At 48.5% G+C, this 20,179-nt stretch overlaps 1 protein-coding gene across 23 annotated transcripts in view; it reads left to right on the top strand.

The window, feature by feature from the left end:
- The window catches only part of ryr1b (ryanodine receptor 1b (skeletal)), a 114,288-nt gene that overhangs the window by 17,966 nt on the left and 76,143 nt on the right, over positions 1-20,179 (top strand). For 18 of the 23 annotated variants that reach the window (XM_088627805.1, XM_088627815.1, XM_088627809.1 and 15 more), the window contains exons 2-29: positions 99-218; positions 1,183-1,287; positions 3,164-3,184; positions 5,738-5,812; positions 6,269-6,347; positions 6,705-6,817; positions 7,605-7,704; positions 7,982-8,078; positions 8,405-8,479; positions 8,814-8,970; positions 9,270-9,434; positions 9,946-10,067; positions 11,181-11,367; positions 11,728-11,863; positions 12,069-12,164; positions 12,388-12,506; positions 12,897-13,030; positions 13,503-13,744; positions 14,135-14,327; positions 14,864-15,080; positions 15,254-15,358; positions 15,476-15,579; positions 16,272-16,355; positions 16,732-16,891; positions 17,045-17,192; positions 17,755-17,960; positions 18,392-18,566; positions 19,138-19,343. In XM_088627805.1, coding sequence (XP_088483931.1) covers positions 99-218; positions 1,183-1,287; positions 3,164-3,184; positions 5,738-5,812; positions 6,269-6,347; positions 6,705-6,817; positions 7,605-7,704; positions 7,982-8,078; positions 8,405-8,479; positions 8,814-8,970; positions 9,270-9,434; positions 9,946-10,067; positions 11,181-11,367; positions 11,728-11,863; positions 12,069-12,164; positions 12,388-12,506; positions 12,897-13,030; positions 13,503-13,744; positions 14,135-14,327; positions 14,864-15,080; positions 15,254-15,358; positions 15,476-15,579; positions 16,272-16,355; positions 16,732-16,891; positions 17,045-17,192; positions 17,755-17,960; positions 18,392-18,566; positions 19,138-19,343 — 3,741 coding nt within the window. The remainder of the gene's footprint in view (positions 1-98; positions 219-1,182; positions 1,288-3,163; positions 3,185-5,737; positions 5,813-6,268; positions 6,348-6,704; positions 6,818-7,604; positions 7,705-7,981; positions 8,079-8,404; positions 8,480-8,813; positions 8,971-9,269; positions 9,435-9,945; positions 10,068-11,180; positions 11,368-11,727; positions 11,864-12,068; positions 12,165-12,387; positions 12,507-12,896; positions 13,031-13,502; positions 13,745-14,134; positions 14,328-14,863; positions 15,081-15,253; positions 15,359-15,475; positions 15,580-16,271; positions 16,356-16,731; positions 16,892-17,044; positions 17,193-17,754; positions 17,961-18,391; positions 18,567-19,137; positions 19,344-20,179) is intronic. The other 5 variants (XM_088627821.1, XM_088627820.1, XM_088627819.1 and 2 more) reach the window with 1 other exon arrangement.

Genomic DNA, 20,179 nt, shown 5'->3' with positions numbered 1-20,179 from the left:
GTCAAAGTAATTGAGTGATATAGAACAGTGGTCACAAGTGCGAACAGCAGCACACATACGTACAGTCTTAACAAACTCATCTCCCTTCTCCTTCCCAGGATGATGAAGTGGTGCTGCAATGCACAGCGACCATTCTGAAGGAGCAGATTAAACTGTGTCTGGCCTGCGAGGGCTTTGGGAACAGACTGTGCTTCCTGGAATCCACCTCCAATGCCCAGGTAACCCCCCAATTCAACAGTGACGCCCCTGTAGCCGCTATAGTCCTATAGGGACCCTTATAGTCTGTGATAAACAGCTGTCGTGTAATAACTGTGCACTGCTGTATTATTCCGTAGTGCATTGAGCATTGAGTATTATTCAGTTCTGCTGAACTGTGCTGAGTTGAGCAGTAATATGCTGTAGACACATTGATTTAATTTTGCCCTTTCACACTTGTGCTCTTAAAGGTCAGGATATCTGAACAGCAGGAATTTGAACAGGAAGGATACATAATCGTTAACTCTTTCTACTTTGGGGAAAATTCTGGTTTATTTTCCAGAACTCTGCTTATGTCTTTTCCTTGTTTCACACCTGTATCGCTACGTGACAGAGCGTTAATGTCGACCTAGAAAGCGATGCTCAGCTGTAAACAGAAAGCATGTGAAGGCAGGCAGTGTAGAGCACTGCTGCTCTCACAGTGCACACCCCACGTGCTCCACCAGCAGCAGGAACAGTCTGAGAGCCTGTCAAACCTTCTTGGACCTCCCTGTCAGTCAGTTTCCATCCTCGTGCCTCCGGACAGCAGTGTGAATATGTGGGTTTCCTCCTTTTCACCCTTTATTTTTTCAGAAGTGCAGAAGGTACGACAGAGCAACCTTTTAAGGTCAGAGCGCAAGGGCTCTAGAGGGGTGTAGGAGGTCATCCATTCATCTTGCTCCTCCAGCTGCTGGGAGCTTAGCAAGCTGAGAATCCCAGCAAGCTGCCCCTTAAAGGGTCGCTTTGAAAAGCCTTTGAAAGCAGCACAGCTAAGGAGGCGGTTCTGTATTCCTCTGTGTAAAGATGTGTTTCCTGCTTTCTGGTCTGAATGCTCCTAAACCTTCGTGCTTGCTGATCTTGACAGGATATTGAAGAACTGTGAGAATTTCTGTTGATTGATTGATAGGTGGGATTGATTGACTGATTTTCCTTCTCCCCCCCCCTCAGAATGTCCCTCCTGACCTGGCTATCTGCTCCTTTATCCTGGAGCAATCCCTGTCTGTGCGAGCTTTGCAGGAGATGCTGGCCAACACTGTGGAGATGGGCAATGAGGTAGGAGTGAAATTGGAGGGCTGGAGAGGGAGGATACAGAAAATGAAGGGGTGAGAGTGGCAGGGAGAGAAATGAGAGGGGGAGTCCAGTCATTGCACCAATGTCCAAGTCCAAGTCTAGAGCTGGGTTTCTGGCCTTTAGTCTGATGTATCTGTCTCTGAATGACAGCAGGCAATTCAACCTGAGTGTTACTCTTGTGCTGTAGTAAACTCTTGATTAGAGCTGATTTCACATCACAGTGGTGTCTTGTGCTAAGCAAACATGGAGAACGCAGAATCACACGGTGAATTTCTGACATGCAAATCTTTATTTTTCTTCTTTTCCATTTCCTTCTGCTCCTCAATTGCCCCGCACAGGTAGATTAAACAAATACCACAGAGTCACAGAGCCTGACTGCCCTAGTCTGAGCTCAGTGCTGAGTCACAAAGTATGCAGCTGGAATCCAACATGTGTGGTAGAGAGTAAGAGGAGGTTGGGGAAAGGAGGAAGGCAGGAGAGGAGGAGCGGGCTAGAGAGGAGAAAGTAGGGGAGAGGGAGAGAGGGAAGGAGAGAAAGAACTGTCCAACTGTTTGTATCTGTTTCTCATGCATACATATGATACTTACTCACTGGAGCACTCACACCTGTTCACCAGATTCTTAATCTGCCCACAGGAGAGGCCCTTATCCAATCAAAGGCTTAGCCTTCAGATAATAGTTATTTTTATAATTTAAAATAATTTTAATCATGAAATCACAAATGGGGAGCAGCACGGTGGTTAGCATTGGTGCTTTGCAGTGCTGGTGCCCTGGGTTCAGTTCCTGGGGTGCTATCTGCATGCAGTCTGTATTTCTGTATGGGGTTCCTCTGGGTGTCCCAATTTCCTCCCGCAGTCCAAAGACATACTGGTAGGTTAATTGGCTTGTGGATAAATGTTCCTGGGGTGAGTGTGTCTGTGTCTGTTTCTGTATTTGTGTCTGTCTGTGCCCTGTGATGGACTGACGTTCTGTCCAAGATGTATAATGCCTCCTCTAAGACCCTGTACAGGATAAAGCAGTTAGAAAATAGATGGATGGATTATAAATAAGTACAATCATCTTATTTGATGGTATTGGGAGAGAGAAGACTCTTCTCTCCACTAGTTTGCCAGCTGCTTTCTGTTTTATACCCTTGCAGTTTGGAGTCACTCAGAGACTTTTGGTCTTTGACTTGGCTGTATGGCTAAATACAGCCACACAGTATACTGTGTGTGGGGGAGAGTGAGGGCTTGTCATGGTGAGATGCAGCAAGCTCCATAGTGCTTTTAAGGACAGTAAGCACTGACTGGAGAAGCAGGATGTGTCTCACCGATGTAACTGCAAGCTCACACATACAGGAAGCTGTTCTGAAATCCCGGAAGCCCCTGGCTGAATCAAGCCCACTTGACACTGGCAGTGATGCCAGTTGTGTGTTTCCACCGGGAGACCCCCATTCACAGGGGACTGGTGACACGACCCGGGCTCGAACCCGCAGTGTCTGGGTCGAAGAGCTCAGCCTGCGCTCAGTGCAAGCACCTTTACAAACTGAGACACTCTAGGGCCCCCCGGTTGGCTAAATAAGGCCTCTTAAATTATTTTCAGACCTTGAGATTTTTTAGATTTAATTTTTTTAAAACAGGAAAGATTATGAAGTTAAGGAAGTTATCAGTTGGATTCAGGGTTCAGCTAAGTGTGTGAGTGCTGAGTGGGATGGAAACCAGCACGTGCTGTGGATCCCCAGCATCTGCAGGGAACCCCTGATTTGAAGAGTCCCATGTGCCCTTTTGGCCTGGGAACCCAGCTGCACGGTCCTGGGAGTTCCTGAGCTCAATGTAACCTCTGCCTTCTGTCTCTCTCCTCCCTTGCTCTGCCAATGACAGGCAGTCGATTTGGACAAATGGGTATGTCTTTGCTCATTTATACACCTGTGGCGTGTTTCCCAGAATCCTGCACCTGTCCCCCCATCTCCCTAGAAGCACATTCACGGGCCTCGCCCCTACACCCCCCAGCCATACGGAATCTCCCTCCCCTCCTCCATCAAATAGTGCTGCTCCCCTGAGTTATAAGTCGAAAAGGCAGTGCAGTGAAATGAAATGAACTTTGAACCTGAAAAAGCCAAACATGATGCAAAAAACACTACCAGATAACATATCATTGCTGTTCATAAATGTTACTATTTCCTTTCCACAATATTGTACAAAGCAGAACTTTGCCAAAATGCAAGGTAAACATTTTTTGACAACAAATGGTTTTCCAAGATGCCTGCTTAGATTGAATGGGATCAGCTTTGCTGGACAAGGCTGCTGCCTCACATTGGACACGGGGTCATTGTCAGCTCACAACATTAATAAGCACAATCAGGAACCAATCTTCCCATGCACATACTGTAAATATAATGAGAACGGAAAGCAGCACTATTTATGTCTAAAGCTTGCCCTGATTTCCCTCTTTTCCCGGAGTTCCACCGCATCCCATTTCCCAGTTTCTGCTGTTGTGTCCATGATCATCTTCCCCCCCTTCCTTTCTAAACTCACCTTCCTGCTTCGTCTGTGTCCGTCCTTCTTAATCTCCCATCCTGCCCAAAGCCACAAGCCCCCAAAGAACCACTCTCCCTGCCGCATGCTGGACCATCCCCGTCTTTTTCCTGGTTTTCCAGCTCCTTTCCCAAAACTCTTAGCGTAAGAACAAACGTGGTATGACTTGGATTAAACAATAACACAGACAATTAAAGTAGTCAAACCTATTAATCCTAATTAGGCCACTAATGTCACTATGGTTATTAAACTTGTCCTACTATCTTTGGATGTTTGTAAGACAAAATATAAGCCTTTTATTACATTATTATTATTAAGGTCTGAAGTGCAGAGCTTAGCTTGCATTCACTGATAATAATAATAATAAAAATAATAATAATAACAATAATAATAATAATAAACTTGTGGGATGGCAAAATCAGGTAAGCTTTTTTCCTTTAATTTCCTCATGCTAGAGATGTGTTTTTTTAGAGACAGTCCAGATGGGTGAATAGGAAAAGTTTTTTAGAAAAGGTTGTTGCTCATCTCTTTTATGTAATATAACTCTGCAAGATCCTTTTGGTCTCTCTGGGAGCAGACCAGGATCTGCTGCTGCCTCTTCTTGTTAAACTCTGTTAAAGGCAATCCACAGCTAATGGGCTCCATGGGTTCAGTAGCATATACTGTAACTTGCAATTTAGTGACTTGTCTGCAATTAGAATAATATCTGACGTCCTAACTAGTAGATTGACACACTGTGTGCTTGACTGACACTGTATGACAGACTGATCCACTGATTGACACACTGACTGACTGATACACCAGTTCACTGACACACTGACAGACTGATCCACTGATTGACACACTGACTGACTGATACACAAGTTCACTGACACACTGACAGACTGATCCACTGATTGACACACTGACTGACTGATACACCAGTTCACTGACACACTGACAGACTGAGACACGGATCCACTGATTGACACACTAACTGACTGATACACCAATTCACTGACACACTGACAGACTGATCCACTGATTGACACACTGACTGACTGATACGCCAATTCACTGACACACTGACAGAGTGATACACCAATTAACTGACACAATGGTGGCGAATGACACACTGAAAGATTGATACACTGATTCATTGACTGACACACTGACAGACTGATCCACTGATTGGCACACTGACTGATACACCACTTCACTGACACACTGACTGTTAATAACACACTGACAGATTGATACACTGATTAACTGACATGCGAACTGACAGTGACAGATACACTGATTAACTGACAGACAGACCGAGACACTGATTAACTGACTGACACACTGTCTGACACACTGACAGTGACTGACACACTGACAGACTGTTACACTGATTGACTGACAGTTTCTGGCACTGATTAACTGACTGACACACTGACAGACTGAGACAGATTGACTGACACACTGACAGACTGAGACACTGATTGACTGACAGACAGACTGAGACACTGATTGACTGACAGACACACTGTCTGACGCACTGACAGTGACTGACACACTGACAGACTGTTACACTGATTGACTGACAGATTGATACATTAATTAACTGACTGACAGCAACTGACACTCTGAATGACTGACAGACTGATACACAGATTAACAATCAAGACAATGAATGGCTGACACACAAATTAACCAACACAACAGCTGACACTGGCAAGAGGACAGTGACTGATTATCTGAAAAACTGATCGGCTGACATGCTGACTGACTGATTGACTGCTGTCCTTTCACCAGGACAAGTTTGTTGAGATTTTTCCCTGTGCTTACAAGAGTGTCCTGCTTTTGTCTCTGCCTCTGTCCTTTCTGAAGGCGCGGCCTCGCATTGCTGCTGCAGTATTCACGTTTAAACTTTTAAAACTTTACTTTCGTGTGCAGTCGTCCCAGGGAGGCGGCCACCGGACCCTGCTGTATGGCCATGCCATCCTTCTGCGGCACTCCCACTCCAGCATGGTAAGGCTTGTGTGCACTGTGTGTTGTACCACCTTCTGTCCTCTTCGTCGCGGTATTGCTGTTTGCACCGTGCATGAAACTGGTCCCTAGACAACACTTCAACCTGGTTCTTGCACTTGTTGTCTTTGGTGCATCTTCTTGTCTTTACAAGAGTCTGTGGAGGCCCCCAAGGCAGCCGGGCTGCTGTATAGCAGCAGTCCTACTTCCAATGAAAGGACTGTCTTGCATTTGTTCATGAAACTGCAGGCACTACCACAACATCCAGACTGTGTCAACGCTGTTTTTCTCTCTCTGTCCCTCTCCCTTCCTCTTTCCCCATTTCTCACTCTACACCGACCTTCCTCTTACCCTCCTCCCACCGCTACTCCCACCCCCTGTGCTCTCTTTTCATCCCCTGTCCCTCTTGCTGGTCCCTCTCTTTCTCTGGCTGCCCTTGTGCATCTGTCACTCTCTCAGTACCTGAGCTGCCTGACCACATCCCGCTCGCTCACAGACAAGCTGGCTTTTGATGTCGGCCTTCAGGAAGATGCCACAGGTACGAAGCTCACATACATGTATCTCTGACATAGGATATCGTGATGAATCAGTATAGCTCAGCAAAGAACAGAACATTCCAGTGCAGAGGAAACCAGACTGTAAAAACACCTCAGCAAGGTACAGACTACAACAGTCCACTGTACAGTATGCCAGGTCAGTTTGAGAAGAAATCATTCAAGTATAGAGAAAAACAGTCAAATATAGAGCGTATCAGCCTATGAAGACTAAACTAGTCCAGCATAGCATAAATCAATCCACCTGAACAGGGTGTGAGATTCGGACGTATCAGTCTGAGCTATTCGAGCGCTAATATGTTGCTATTTGTGCTTATATTAATCTGCATTCCCCTGACCAGGAGAAGCATGCTGGTGGACAATTCACCCTGCGTCCAAGCAGAGGTCAGAGGGTGAGAAGGTCAGAGTGGGAGACGACCTCATCCTGGTCAGCGTGTCGTCCGAGAGATACCTGGTGCGTTTGCCTCACTGTGTCTTTTTAGGGATATTAAAGTGTTGGGTGAGCCAGCAGAGTGCCAGGCTCCCATTCCTACTGTGCTTTTCAAAGAGGGAGGACAGCCTGGGGACCCAGCCCCTTTTCCAACTGCAGGTCATATAGCACTTTCTACCACACTCTGTTCATTACTGCTTCTTTCAATTTGTAATCACAGATTATCCTTGATTATATACCCTGTCTCTAAGGCTCAGCTCACAGGCTCCTCTACCCCTCCTTGAGCCATTCATTGTCAGATAAATTAATGGTTCTGCAGTGACATACTGGAAGCTCAGTGCGTCCCTCACTGACATCACAGCCTGTCAGTTGGAGCCCTGGATATCAGAGGGGTCTCGGTGTCTGCTGACTGATTACATGGGAATTAGTCCTGGACATCCCCAGTCAGAAAAGGATCCAGGATCAATCTTGGGCGGCCAATCCCAATTCAGATCTGTTCAGTTTTATTCTTTCCTTTTGCTGCTCTAATCTCTACAGCCATGTATGCATCTACAGTAGTATCATGAATCAAAACAGATGACGCTCCTGTTGTGGAGCACTTTCATCCATTCTTGGCTTTGCAGGCTGCATGTTTCTTTACAGATCACACTTTACTTGAAGCAAATCCAGTCTGGGGTGACAAGATACAGTACCAGAGCTGTGCAGTGAAGGCAGTGGAGACTGGCTGACACAGCCTGCTCTGCACTGGGTGTCTGCTCTGTCCCCCCTCCTGTCTATACGCAATCACCGACCCTCTCTCTCTTCTCCCCAGCATCTGTCCTACGCCAGCGGTGACCTCATGGTGGACGCCTCCTTCATGCAGACGCTGTGGAACATGAACCCCGTGTGTTCAGGGTGTGAGCTGGCCGAAGGTGAGACATGCCACAGCAGCCAGCCTGCAGAATTTGTTTTGGGGCTGGTGGAGTGACCATAAAGGAAATTAGGCCCCTTTCACTAAATTTATCCCCAGTTGCCTGCTGCTGAGCACAATGAAGCCAGTAACCCAGCACCCTAGTGAGAAAAACAAAATGCATTTATAAGCATTAAACTTTATGCTGATTGTGCTTTATTTAACCAGCCAAACAGCCCAAAGCATTTCTTTCGGCCCACCGTTTCTCTCTCTTAATCTTTCTCATTCTCTCTTTCTAGGATACCTGACAGGAGGCCATGTCCTTAGACTATTTCACGGACACATGGATGAGTGTCTGGCCATCGCAGCCAGTGACCAGGCTGAGGAGCAGCGCCGGTGAGCCAGTCAGACACAAAGACATTGACAGACCAGCACACTGTAGCAATTTCTGGCAGACACACAGACAGAATGACTCATGGGTAATCACATACTGTACACACAAACAGGCCGATACTTGCTATGTTACACACTGTTTAACATACCCCAACTCTGATGGACAGACAAGTTGACACGCTGTCTGAGACTATGACACACACTGAGAGGTTGAAACAATGTATGATACACTGATACTGACGGGCCCACATGTCAGCACACTGCCTGAATCTTGTCATCTAGTGAGCTGTAAATTGTGAACATGGCGGTCTGTCTGTCTGCACTCCCAGGCAAGCACACTACGAGGGCGGAGCTGTCTGTAGTCATGCCCGCTCGCTGTGGAGGCTGGAGCCCCTGCGAATCAGGTAAAGATTGTGTGTCTCTGTCTGTTTATTAAATAACTGCATTATTTACTTTAAAACCCTTCTTGTTTTACAACATCTTTTAGAACTGGCACTGGCACCATGACACTTCCACCCTGCTCCTCTACATTATGTCTCTTCATAAACTGTCCCATTGTTATCTGATTTCTCGGTTGCTGGAGATTGTTCGAATAGTTGAGATCTAGATAGCACCAAGGCCTGTGTGGAGTGGAGTGGGGGAGGCTGCTGTCACCGCTGGGGGAGACGGGGTTGTGGCATCTCCCTGTGCTCCGAGGCATCAGCCTGTTGTCCCACAGTCTCTCTGTGCTCTCTGCAGCTGGAGCGGCAGCCACATGAAGTGTGGCCAGCCCTTCCGCGTGCGCCACGTGACCACGGGTCGCTACCTGGGCCTGGATGAGGAGAAGGGGCTGATGGTGGTCGACCCTGAGCGCGCCAACACCAAGATGTCTGCCTTCTGCTTCCGCGCTTCCAAGGTTAGAGGGCACAAATGTCACCCCCTCCATTTGTCGTCAGTCAGTCCGTACTGTAAGCACCGTGCCTCACACCCCTTGTCAGACTTCTTCACAGTAAATCAACCTGGGAGACATTCCCTCTGAATTTTCCACTGGTTTTCTCTGCTGCATTCTGTACTGCACTACAGCCGTAAACCACACACGAGGTGCCAGAGGACAGGTACATAAGGATAGTGTAGTAAAGCCTGCCCCAGCCACAGCACAGCGGTGATCCCCGCTCCTCTGATGCCCCTCCTCTCTCTCTCCACTGCCCCCCACAGGAGAAGTTGGAGGTGGCCCCAAAGCGAGATGTGGAGGGCATGGGGACCCCGGAGATCAAGTACGGCGAGTCCATGTGCTTCGTGCAGCACGTCTCCACGGGACTGTGGCTCACATACGCCGCCGTAGACGCCAAGTCGGCACGTCTGGGCCCGCTGAAGAGGAAGGTACTGCACGAGCTGTCGTCCCCTCTCCAACTTCATTTCTTCCCCCCTGTCCTCTCTCTCACTCTCTCTTGCTCTCTGTCTCACTGTTTGGTTTTTACTTCCTCTGTCCTCAAAGTGAAAGGTGATAATAATAATAATATTATTGCTCAGTGGCTCACTGTTCCCCACATACTGGGCTACAGCGCTATTGAGTTTCCTCCCCTAGCAGGATTGGAAGGTGTTCTGATTCTACAAGTGTGGGAATTTTGGGATTAGATTTCCTATTTCTGGGAGAAAGTAGTGCCAGTCCTTTAGGGGCTGCAAGGTCTGTCTGTGTCATCCCGTGTCTTTGTCCTAGTTGGGGTCACTGAGCCTGTACATGGTCAGGGTCTGTTTCTTCTTGTTATTTCTCAATCTGATCATTATTTCATATCATGAAGTAGTTCACATTATCTCCCGTCTCTTACCTACTCTTCCTCCTTCTCTCTCTCTCTGCCTTACATCTGCTCTCCCTGCCTGCCCCTCCCTGCAGGCCATCCTGCACCAAGAGGGCCACATGGACGATGCCCTGTCTCTGTCTCGCTCTCAACACGAGGAGTCTCAGGCTGCCCGGATGATCTACAGCACCACCGGCCTCTTCAGGCAGTTCATCAAGTAAGGGAGTCGTTTCACAGGCAGCCCAGGCAGTAGACCAGGGTCGGGCAGCTCCAGAACTCAGGGCCCGGTCCTGCAGGTTTTTCAGGAACCCTTTGTCACCAGACTTAAAAACACCACCTGAATGTCATCCAGTCAGTTCAGTACTTAAGATCATAAGTGTGGTGAAACCCTTAGAGATCCACTGGAGACTTGAGCTGCCCGAGAGAGTCCAGGATACTTCCAGGACTGTACATGGATACTTCCATGTACAGGACAGACATCTTGATGGCAGTGACATCAGTGTGGTATATCAGTTACCACTGGGCAGTATCTGGGACTTTGAAATGCAGTGTCACAGGACTGGCTGAACATATATCATTAGGCGTAGATTTATTTACTATGTCCAGTGTTTAGACAGAGCAGCTTGATCTTGGGAATGTTAGTTTTAGCCACTAGAGGGTGAAGTAGGGACACTGCACATAGAAAGTAAGCATGAATTACAGTATGCATTCAGTTAGGAAATGCATTCATTTACTTTTGAGGGGAATGTAATGTAGCTACTTTTCATCAGGATTCTTTCTGAATAGGTTTAGCACACAGTAGAAGTGATCTTGTCTTGTAGTGAGATCACACTGATGAAAGTCTCACAATGAAACGAGAATGTTTGTCCAGTTCAGCCTTGGTGAAGGTTAGTTTTAGAGTTGGCTCCAAAGTGGGTCACTTATAATGCTCAGTGCCCGTCAGTAGTTTTAGGTTTTCAAATAAGGTTTGGTTCCACTGGCGGGCTTGATCTCCGAGGAGCCAGTGCTCCACTGGGGAAAGCGTTGGGAGCCCTCTGGAGCCCACAGTTCAGGGTGAAGGTTCAGGCTAAAGGGAAAGGCAGGCAAGCCAGCAGGCTACGGACATACGAGGATTTAAAAGGTTATTACACCAGTGCCAGCTCTCTATTTCTCCAAAGGTAAGGGGGTCACTCTGTGTAGGTCTTCCGATGCCATGCTAGAGGTTAAGGAGTCCTTTCACAGTCACGAATACCAAATGAGCATAAAGCACGTAGCACTCTCTACTTCTGTCTGTTCATCTCTGTCTTCTGTTCTTCTCCTCTCATCCTGCTCTCCCTACTCTGTGTCCCAGGGGTCTAGACTCTCTGAGTGGGAAGAACAAGTCCTCTTCTCCGGTCGCTCTGCCACTGGACTCCGTGGTCCTCAGCCTTCAGGATCTCATTAATTATTTCTGCCCACCGGAGGAGGAGCTGGAGCACGAGGAGAAACAGACCAAGCTAAGGTCACTCAGGAACAGGCAGAACCTTTTCCAGGAGGAGGTACGGACACACAAGGCATCATCTGTGTGAGACAACATGTCAGCCAGTCACTGTGTTATTCTGTGTCAATGTGTCAGGCACTGTGTGATTCAGCATCTGTTGGTCACTGTGTGGTTCAGTGTCAGTCAGTGTGTCACAGTCACTGCGATTCAGTGTCGGATAGTCACTGCGTAATTTGGTGTGAGTGTGTCAGGCGCTGTCTGGTTTAGTGTCAGTTATTATGATTCAGTGTCAATCAGTCAGGCACTGTGTGATTCAGTGTCAGTGTGTCTGTCACCGTGAGAACCAGCAACATTTGGTGTGTCAGTTTTGTGTATCAGTTGGTGTGTATTCATCATCTCTGTGACACTGTATGTACAGGGAATGATCGCGCTGGTGCTGGAGTGTATCGACCGGCTCAATGTCTACAACACAGCTGCACACTTCTCTGAGATGGCCGGCGAGGAGGCAGCCGAGTCCTGGAAGGAGATTGTCAACCTGCTCTACGAGCTGCTGGGTACTGCAGTGCATTTTCAGCTATACTTAGATGATTTAGTTATTCTGATCAATAAGATACTACTCAACAAAGCATTCTGAATTAAGTAAGATGGACAGATTTACTTCGTAACAAGAATACGTTCTTGTGCTTTTACACACTCCACATTGACTCTGCCCTCACCGTGCACAATGTGTGGAGTGACTGTCTCTGTCTCACCCTCCAGCCTCTCTGATCCGGGGAAACCGGGCCAACTGCGCACTCTTCTCTGACAACCTGGACTGGCTGGTCAGCAAACTGGATCGACTGGAGGCCTCTTCTGGTACTGTCACTGGCCCCTTTTCTGTTTCTTTGTGGATTTTTCTCTCTCTGCTTTGATCTCTCACTTTCCCCTTCCTTGTCTCCTATGTCTGTTTTTGTGTCTGAATGTCTCCAGTGGATTGAACCATCTTTCCTGTCTGTCTCTCCCTGTATGTCTCTGCACAAAGTATATTAGTGTATTACCTATCTCCCTTTGCTTCCTTCTTCTTCCTCTCTGTCTGTAGGTATCCTGGAGGTGTTGTACTGTGTTTTGATTGAGAGCCCTGAGGTTCTGAACATCATCCAGGAGAACCACATCAAGTCCATCATCTCCCTGCTGGACAAACATGGCCGCAACCACAAGGCAAGGAGGTGGAGGGCACACAGTACACACACTACACACATTCAGAGTGTACACACAGTACACACACTACATACACAGTGCACTCAGGTTGTTCATACAGAGTACACACACAACATACAAAAATACATAAAGTACACACAGTGTACTTTAACACACAACACACACTCTGGACCTCTGGTTTGCACTAATACTGTACTATACTGTACATGTCTTAGGTATTTATAAGTGACATGCTAGCACTTAACGCATGGTGGACAAGCTCTGTATAGAGGGGACATACTACCTCTTTTAACTGATGAAGAATTAATACACACCCTCTGTTCAAGTATAATCCATGATTCCCCCCCCATGATTCCCCGTCTCTCTGCTTCTCTCTGTCCGGTCTGGCAGGTGCTGGATGTGCTGTGCTCTCTTTGTGTATGTAATGGTGTGGCTGTGAGATCCAATCAGAACCTGATCACGGAGAATCTCCTTCCGGGCCGCGACCTTCTTCTGCAGACCAACATTATCAACTATGTCACCAGGTAAAAGATGGGCACTTCCTGTCGGGGGATTCCTGTTGAAATGCACATAGAAACACAGTCAGATTTTAATTTTAATGAAGAAAAAGAGAGCAAAGAAGGATGCAACAAGAGGAGCCGCTTGTTCATGAGTACGGTAGCTTTGAGAACTGTCTGCCCGTCTGTCTGTCCTCCAGTCCACTGCATGCCTGTCTGCCTGCCTCCTGTTTCTCTTTTTTGTGTGTTCTCTCCTTCAGTATTTCTCTCTGGCCTTATTACCCTCATGCCTGGACTCTCATTCCTCCCCCTGTGTGTTTTTTATGTGCCGTATACACTGGACAGACATGTCTGTTAAACGTTCAGGAGAATGTGTGTAAAAGCCTGTCTCCGAGCCCTTGACTCCCACCCCCTTTTCTGTTTTCTCCACCCCGGAGCATTTATCGGACTTCTGCCAGGCCCCGTCCACAGCCCTCTCCCCTGTTCTCTGTCTCTGCAGTGTAAGGCCCAATATCTTCCTGGGCACGTGCGAGGGATCCACGCAGTACAGGAAGTGGTATTTCGAGGTGATGGTGGACTACGTGGAGCCCTTCGTGACGGCGCAGGCGATGCACCTGCGTGTGGGCTGGGCTCTGACCGAGGGGTACAGCCCCTATCCCGGTGGGGGCGAGGGCTGGGGGAGCAACGGCGTCGGGGACGACCTCTACTCCTACGGGTTTGACGGCCTGCACTTGTGGTCAGGTGAGCTATGCTGGCAGGGAGTTAAGAGGAGGGTTGATAATGATGAATCGAATGATCATGATGAGTTTGAACAAATATGCATGGATTCAGAACCAAATGCGGATATACTGTATAAATAAATACAGTAGATATGGCTAGAAAATTGAACATTAAAACATTTTTTGTCTCCAACCACCTCCCCTATTCTCTGTCTCTCCCTTTTCTGTTTCTCTCCCTTTTCTACTGTTCCTTATTTTGTGTTCTTCTCTCTTCCTCTGTGTGTCTGTCTCCTGTCTCTGTCTCTGTTTATCCCTGTTTCCTATCTTTCTCGTTCTGTTGGCCTGCCCCCTGTCTCTCTCTCCTGTCTGCCCTTCTCCACCCTTCTCTCCCTGCCCCCCTGCCCCCCTGCAGGGCGTGTTCCTCGCGTGGTGGCCTCACCCAATCAGCACCTCCTGGCAGCAGACGATGTTGTCAGCTGCTGCCTGGATCTGAGCGTGCCCAGCATCTCCTTCCGCATCAATGGGCACCCGGTGCAAGGCATGTTTGAGAACTTCAACCTGGACGGACTCTTCTTCCCTGTCGTCAGCTTCTCGGCTGGAGTCAAGTGAGTATCTGAGCCACTGGCCACACAGGGAGAGAAGGGGGGCTGGACTGGAAGATTCTGGGGGAACACGGGCCTGCCCCCCCTTAGAGAGGGCTGGGCAGACTGGGAATGCCTGGGGGTCTTGAGGCACAAGTGAAGACTGAAAGAGAGAAGGGAGTCAGAAGGTCTGGTCGGAGACTGGAAAGCAGTGGGAGAAAGGAAGAGATAGAAATTGACCCAGACAGGATTACTGGGAGGGGTAAATAGACTGAAGGAGACCGAGGACGACTGTAAGAGACTGAGAGAGATCGAGCAAAACAGAGAGTAATCAAGGAAGACTGAGAGAGAGATCAGGGAAGACCAGGGAAAATCGAGAGAGACAGAGGAAGACAGGCAAACCGAGGGAGAGAGACATAGAGACCATGTCTGGCAGAGACAGACTGGGAAGGCTCTCAGGTAGATGTATAGGTAGATTTACCAGGAAGGTGATCTGTGTAGCACCGTGGGTGTGTGAAAAAAGAAGATGAGGGAATCTTATGGCTGTCTGTCTTTCTCAGAGTGCGATTCCTCCTGGGCGGCCGTCACGGCGATTTCAAGTTCCTGCCCCCTCCAGGGTATGCCCCATGCTATGAGGCCCTGCTGCCCAAGGAAAGGATGCGTATTGAGCCCATCAAGGAGTACAAGCATGACTTTGATGGCATCCGCAATCTGTTGGGGCCCACGCAGTCACTCACACACACCGCTTTCACGCCCTGCCCCGTGGACACTGTGCAGGTAATGTATAACACCGTCTGTAAATTGTACACTACCGAGCACACGGGACAGGCGCAGTGCTACACACTGTAGAATACACTCTACGGAGCTCACATGTGAAACCTGTGCAAGTGTCTGCATACTTTTGTGAAGGTGCTGTTTACTGTACGTACTGTGTAATGTATCACATGCAGATTGTGCTCCCCCCCCATCTGGAGCGCATCCGGGAGAAGCTGGCAGAGAACATCCACGAGCTGTGGGCCGTGACACGCATCGAGCAGGGCTGGACCTACGGCATGGTACTGCAACTACCCTGATCGCCACTGCAGTTTGTGCTCTTCCTTCACCCCCTGTCCCTCCCACTCCCCTCCCTTCTTCCCTTCCCCCTCCCACTTCTTACCTTCTCTCTCCCTCAGTTCCGAGATGACAACAAGAAGCTGCACCCCTGTCTCGTGGAGTTCCAGCGACTGCCGGAGCCAGAGAGGAACTACAACCTCCAGATGTCTGGAGAGACCCTGAAGTGAGTCTGAGGCTCGGCTCCAGCGAGCACTCCTGGCACGAGGAGACTGGGGCTTAGCAAGGTCGTGGGGATGGGATGGCCAAGCATTGGCATATGTTTAAACATACCTTAATTAGGATAATATGAACACAAGTAAAACAGCCTTTTTCACCTTGACTTTGCCCTGGATTGGCCAGCTGCTTTGTCCCTTTCCCCTTTTAAAAATACATTCATAAGCTTCTCAGGCTGGATCAGGATTTTGTGTGTGTATGTCCATCTGTATGATTAAATACAATAATACTCTAATAATTAATGTTACCTGTGTGAGAAGTGTCAATAAAGGGGTAATTATTACAGTGCAGTCTGTCTAAATAGTATATAGAACCCTGTCTTTATTCCTCCTCTCCCTCTTACTCACACTCCTCATCTCCCTCTAATTTCGTTCTGGACCGGAATAAAGCAGCAATTGAACACTGCGATCAAATCCAATCAAATTTGTGATGTTTGGGGACTGTAGTGTGACCCAGAGTACCACTAGCATTCTGATTTCCTCAGCTGATGAGCACTGCTCTCAAGAAGGTGAACTGGATTTCCTGAGGAGCGTGATGTTCTGCTCTTTGGTGTTCTGTTCTCGAGTTACTGGATGAGTGAAATGACAGCGGTGATTTTGTACGGTAAAGAACGCTCTGCTTTCTCTGCCCTTCCCCATGCAGAACCCTGCTGGCTCTCGGCTGCCATGTTGGCATGGCAGATGAGAAGGCAGAGGAGAACCTGAAGAAGATCAAGCTTCCCAAGACGTAAGTGAAGTGAAAGCTTGAATGATTGAACTATACAGATGCTTAACATAGATACTTGAATGATTGAACTATACAGATGCTTAACATAGATACAAGACACATATCTTTTGGAGTCGCAGCCACAGTTTACCTGTTATTGCTCATAGTACAGCTGATATAAATACAGTGACTATGATTACTGTTGCTACTGTCACTGTTACCACTGTTCAAAGTAATACTGTTACCATTGTTCATACTGCTGCTCTTATTGCTGTAGTTAAAGTACTGCTGATACTAACACAGTTATTAGGGCTGCCTGGACTAATACAGCCCAAGACATGTTACAAGGCACTGTAAATTCCACGCCAGACTAATGCATCAGTCCCTCCGTGTGCAGGTATATGATGAGCAGTGGGTACAAGCCAGCCCCTCTGGACCTGTCCCATGTGAAGCTGACCCCTGCCCAGAACACGCTGGTGGACCGATTGGCAGAAAATGGACACAATGTGTGGGCCAGGGACCGTGTCAGGCAGGGCTGGACCTACAGCATAGTCCAGGTGAGAACAAGAGAGAGAGCTTCCTTAGCCACACACTTAGCCTCCTTCTCCCACTCCTCCTCTTCCTGTACTCCTCCTAGCTCTTTACTTCTGTACTTCCCCTCTCCTTCCACCTCCCTGCCCATCCCTGTGACGCATGTCCTCTCCCTCCAGGACATCATGAACAAGAGGAACCCACGGCTGGTGCCCTATAACCTTCTGGATGAGCGCACCAAGAAGACCAATCGTGACAGTGTGTGCGAGGCTGTCCGCACTCTCATCGGCTACGGCTACAACATCGAGCCACCCGACCAGGAGTCCAGTGAGGGTCCTCTCTGTTACCTGTCTGTCTTTGAATCTATTGTCTACTCACTCCAGTGCTCTGTGTGTGGTTCTGTAAATTTGTACTCATCTGTCTGCCTTTCAGTCCAGTACTCTGTGTGTAGTTCTGTAAACCGGTCTACTTGTTCATCCGTCTTTTAGTTCAGTGGTCTAAATGTAGTTTTGTCTTCTCATCTGTATGTCATTCAGTTCAATGCTCTGTGTGTACTTCTGTAATCCGGTCTACTTGCTCATCTGTCTTTTAGTTCAGTGGTCTTTATGTAGTTTAGTCTTCTCATCTGTCTGTCTTTCAGTTCATTGTTCTGTGTGTGTAGTTCTGTAAATCTATACGCATCTGTCTGTCTTTCATATCAGTGGTCTGTTTGTAGTTCTGTCTGTCTCTCTCTAGACATTTGTCTCTGTAATGTTGTGTCTGTGTGCCAAACTGTGTTTCTCTTTCTCTCTCTGTGTTTACCTCTGTATCTCTCTCTGCTGCAGTCTGGGCCTGTGTCTCTTTCTCACTTTTCCCTCCTCACCTTCCTTTCACCCTGCCCCTCTCCCAGGTGGCCATGGACCTGGCCATGGGCGTTCGTGCAAGGTGCGCGTGTTCCGTGCGGAGAAGTCGTACGCGGTGAATAGTGGGAAGTGGTATTTCGAGTTTGAGGCGGTGACAGTGGGTGAGATGAGGGTGGGCTGGGCGCGCCCCAACGTACGAGCCGACACTGAACTTGGTGCTGACGATCTCTCCTACGTATTCAACGGGAACAAGGTGAGACTCTCTCCACCTTTCAGTTCAGTCCAGTTGAAAAAACTTTATTAGAGAAAGGGTAATTATACATTTGATTATTTTAAAATTACAGTAGCAAAAAGCAAGCTAGATAAGATCGTGAGACGCATCAGAAATGTAACAAATGAATACTGGATCCAAAGCACTTCGTGCCATGCATAAGGCATGTGTTATTCATGCTGCTATGTTTATAATTAAAATAAATAGTAATGAATGGAAGGTATTAAAGTGTGAACCATAGCAGGAAACCTCAGTAAATAATTCCCAGTCACTTCAAGTAGGGCTCCAGTGCAGAGTGTTCACTGTAGATATCTTTGCCTGTGACAGATTGCCATACCACACCTCTTCCCAGCCTCTCTCACTTCCTCTCTCTCGCTGTCTTTCCCTGCCCGTCCTTCTCTCTCTGTGCCCAGGCCCAGCGCTGGCATGTGGGCAGTGAGCCATTCGGACGCAACTGGCAGCCGGGCGATGTCGTGGGCTGCATGATCGACCTGGTGGACATGAACATCATGTTCACCCTCAACGGAGAGTTGCTGATCAGCGACTCCGGCTCCGAGCAGGCCTTCAGGGACATCGAGATCGGAGAGGGTGAGGAGAGGGGGAGGGAGAGAGTAGGGCAAGAGTAGGATACTCATGTGGGAGCAGGCCTTCAAGGACATTGAGATCGGAGGGGGGGAGGAGAGGGGGAGGGAGAGAGTAGGGCAAGAGTAGGATACTCATGTGGGAGCAGGCCTTCAGGGACATCGAGATCGGAGAGGGTGAGGAGAGGGGGAGGGAGAGAGTAGGGCAAGAGTAGGATACTCATGTGGGAGCAGGCCTTCAGGGACATCGAGATCGGAGAGGGTGAGGAGAGGGGGAGGGTGAGAGTAGGGCAGGAGTAGGGTACTCGTCTGGGAGCAGGCCTTCAAGGACATCGAGATCGGAGAGGGTGAGGAGAGGGGGAGGGGGAGAGTAGGGCAGGAGTAGGGTACTCGTCTGGGAGCAGGCGTTCAAGGACATCGAGATGGGAGAGGGTGAGGACAGTGGGAGGGAGAGTAGGAGATGAGTAGGATGCTTCAAGGACATATAGATCTGATTTATTTCCCCTTTTGATTTTCTATTTCAATAAAGTGGGTCAAACGACTAGACTTTCCTTTCTTCCTTCTCTCTCTCACTCCAGGGTTCATCCCGGTGTGCAGCCTGGGCCTCTCCCAGGTGGGCCGGATCAATCTGGGCCAGGATGTCAGCAGCCTGCGCTACTTCACCATCTGTGGCCTGCAGGAAGGCTTTGAGCCCTTCGCCATCAACATGAAGAGAGACATCACCATGTGGTTCAGCAAGAGCCTGCCGCAGTTCAACCCTGTGCCCACCGATCACCACGTGGAGGTGCTCTACACACACACACACTGGGGGAAGAGGCAGACTAAACTAGCAGGAAAGGAAAGAGGGAGCAAAAGATTGAGGGGTGGAAAGCAGGAGCTGCACTGTACATGTGAAAGGAAAGAGGGAATGAGGAGGAAAGAAAATAATAATTATAATTAATAATTGCTTACACGTATATAGCGCTTTTCTGGACACTCCACTCAAAGCACTTCACAGGTAATGGGGATCCCCTCCACCACCACCAATGTGCAGCATCCACCTACTGTAGATGATGCGACAGCAGCCATAGTGCACCAGTACTCTCCCCACACACCAGCTCTCTGTGGGAGGAGAGCAGAGTGATGAAGCCAGTTCAGAGATGGGGATTATTAGGAGGCCATGATTGGTAAGGTCCAGGGGGAAATTTGGCCAGAATGGCAGGGTTACGCCCCTACTCTTTTCGAGAAACACCCTGTGATTTTTAATGACCACAGAGAGTCAGGAACTCGGTTTTAGCGTCTCATCCAAAGGATGGCGCCTGTTCACAGTATAGTGTCCCTTTCACTATACTGGGGCATTAGGACCCACATGGACTGCAGGGTGAGCGCCCCCTGCTGGCCCCACTAACACCTTTTCCAGCAGCAACCTTAGCTTTCCCAGGAGTCCCCTCCAGGTACTGATCAGGCTCACACCTGCTGAGCTCCAGTGGGCTGCCAGTTGTGAGTTGCAGAGTGATATGGCTGCTGACAGCCATCAAATAACAAAGGGATGGAGGCATACAGCTGCATATACTGTAGAAGGAGTTTCATTTTTAATACTTGCCTTTCTGCTTTCCTCTGTTCTCCCTCTGACTTTTTCTC

Source organism: Lepisosteus platostomus, chromosome 4, assembly GCF_059453375.1.
Source record: "Lepisosteus platostomus isolate fLepPlt1 chromosome 4, fLepPlt1.hap1, whole genome shotgun sequence".
NCBI lineage: Eukaryota > Metazoa > Chordata > Actinopteri > Semionotiformes > Lepisosteidae > Lepisosteus > Lepisosteus platostomus.
Note: the sequence above shows the minus strand (reverse complement) of the source record. Positions and strands in the feature narration are given on the sequence as shown.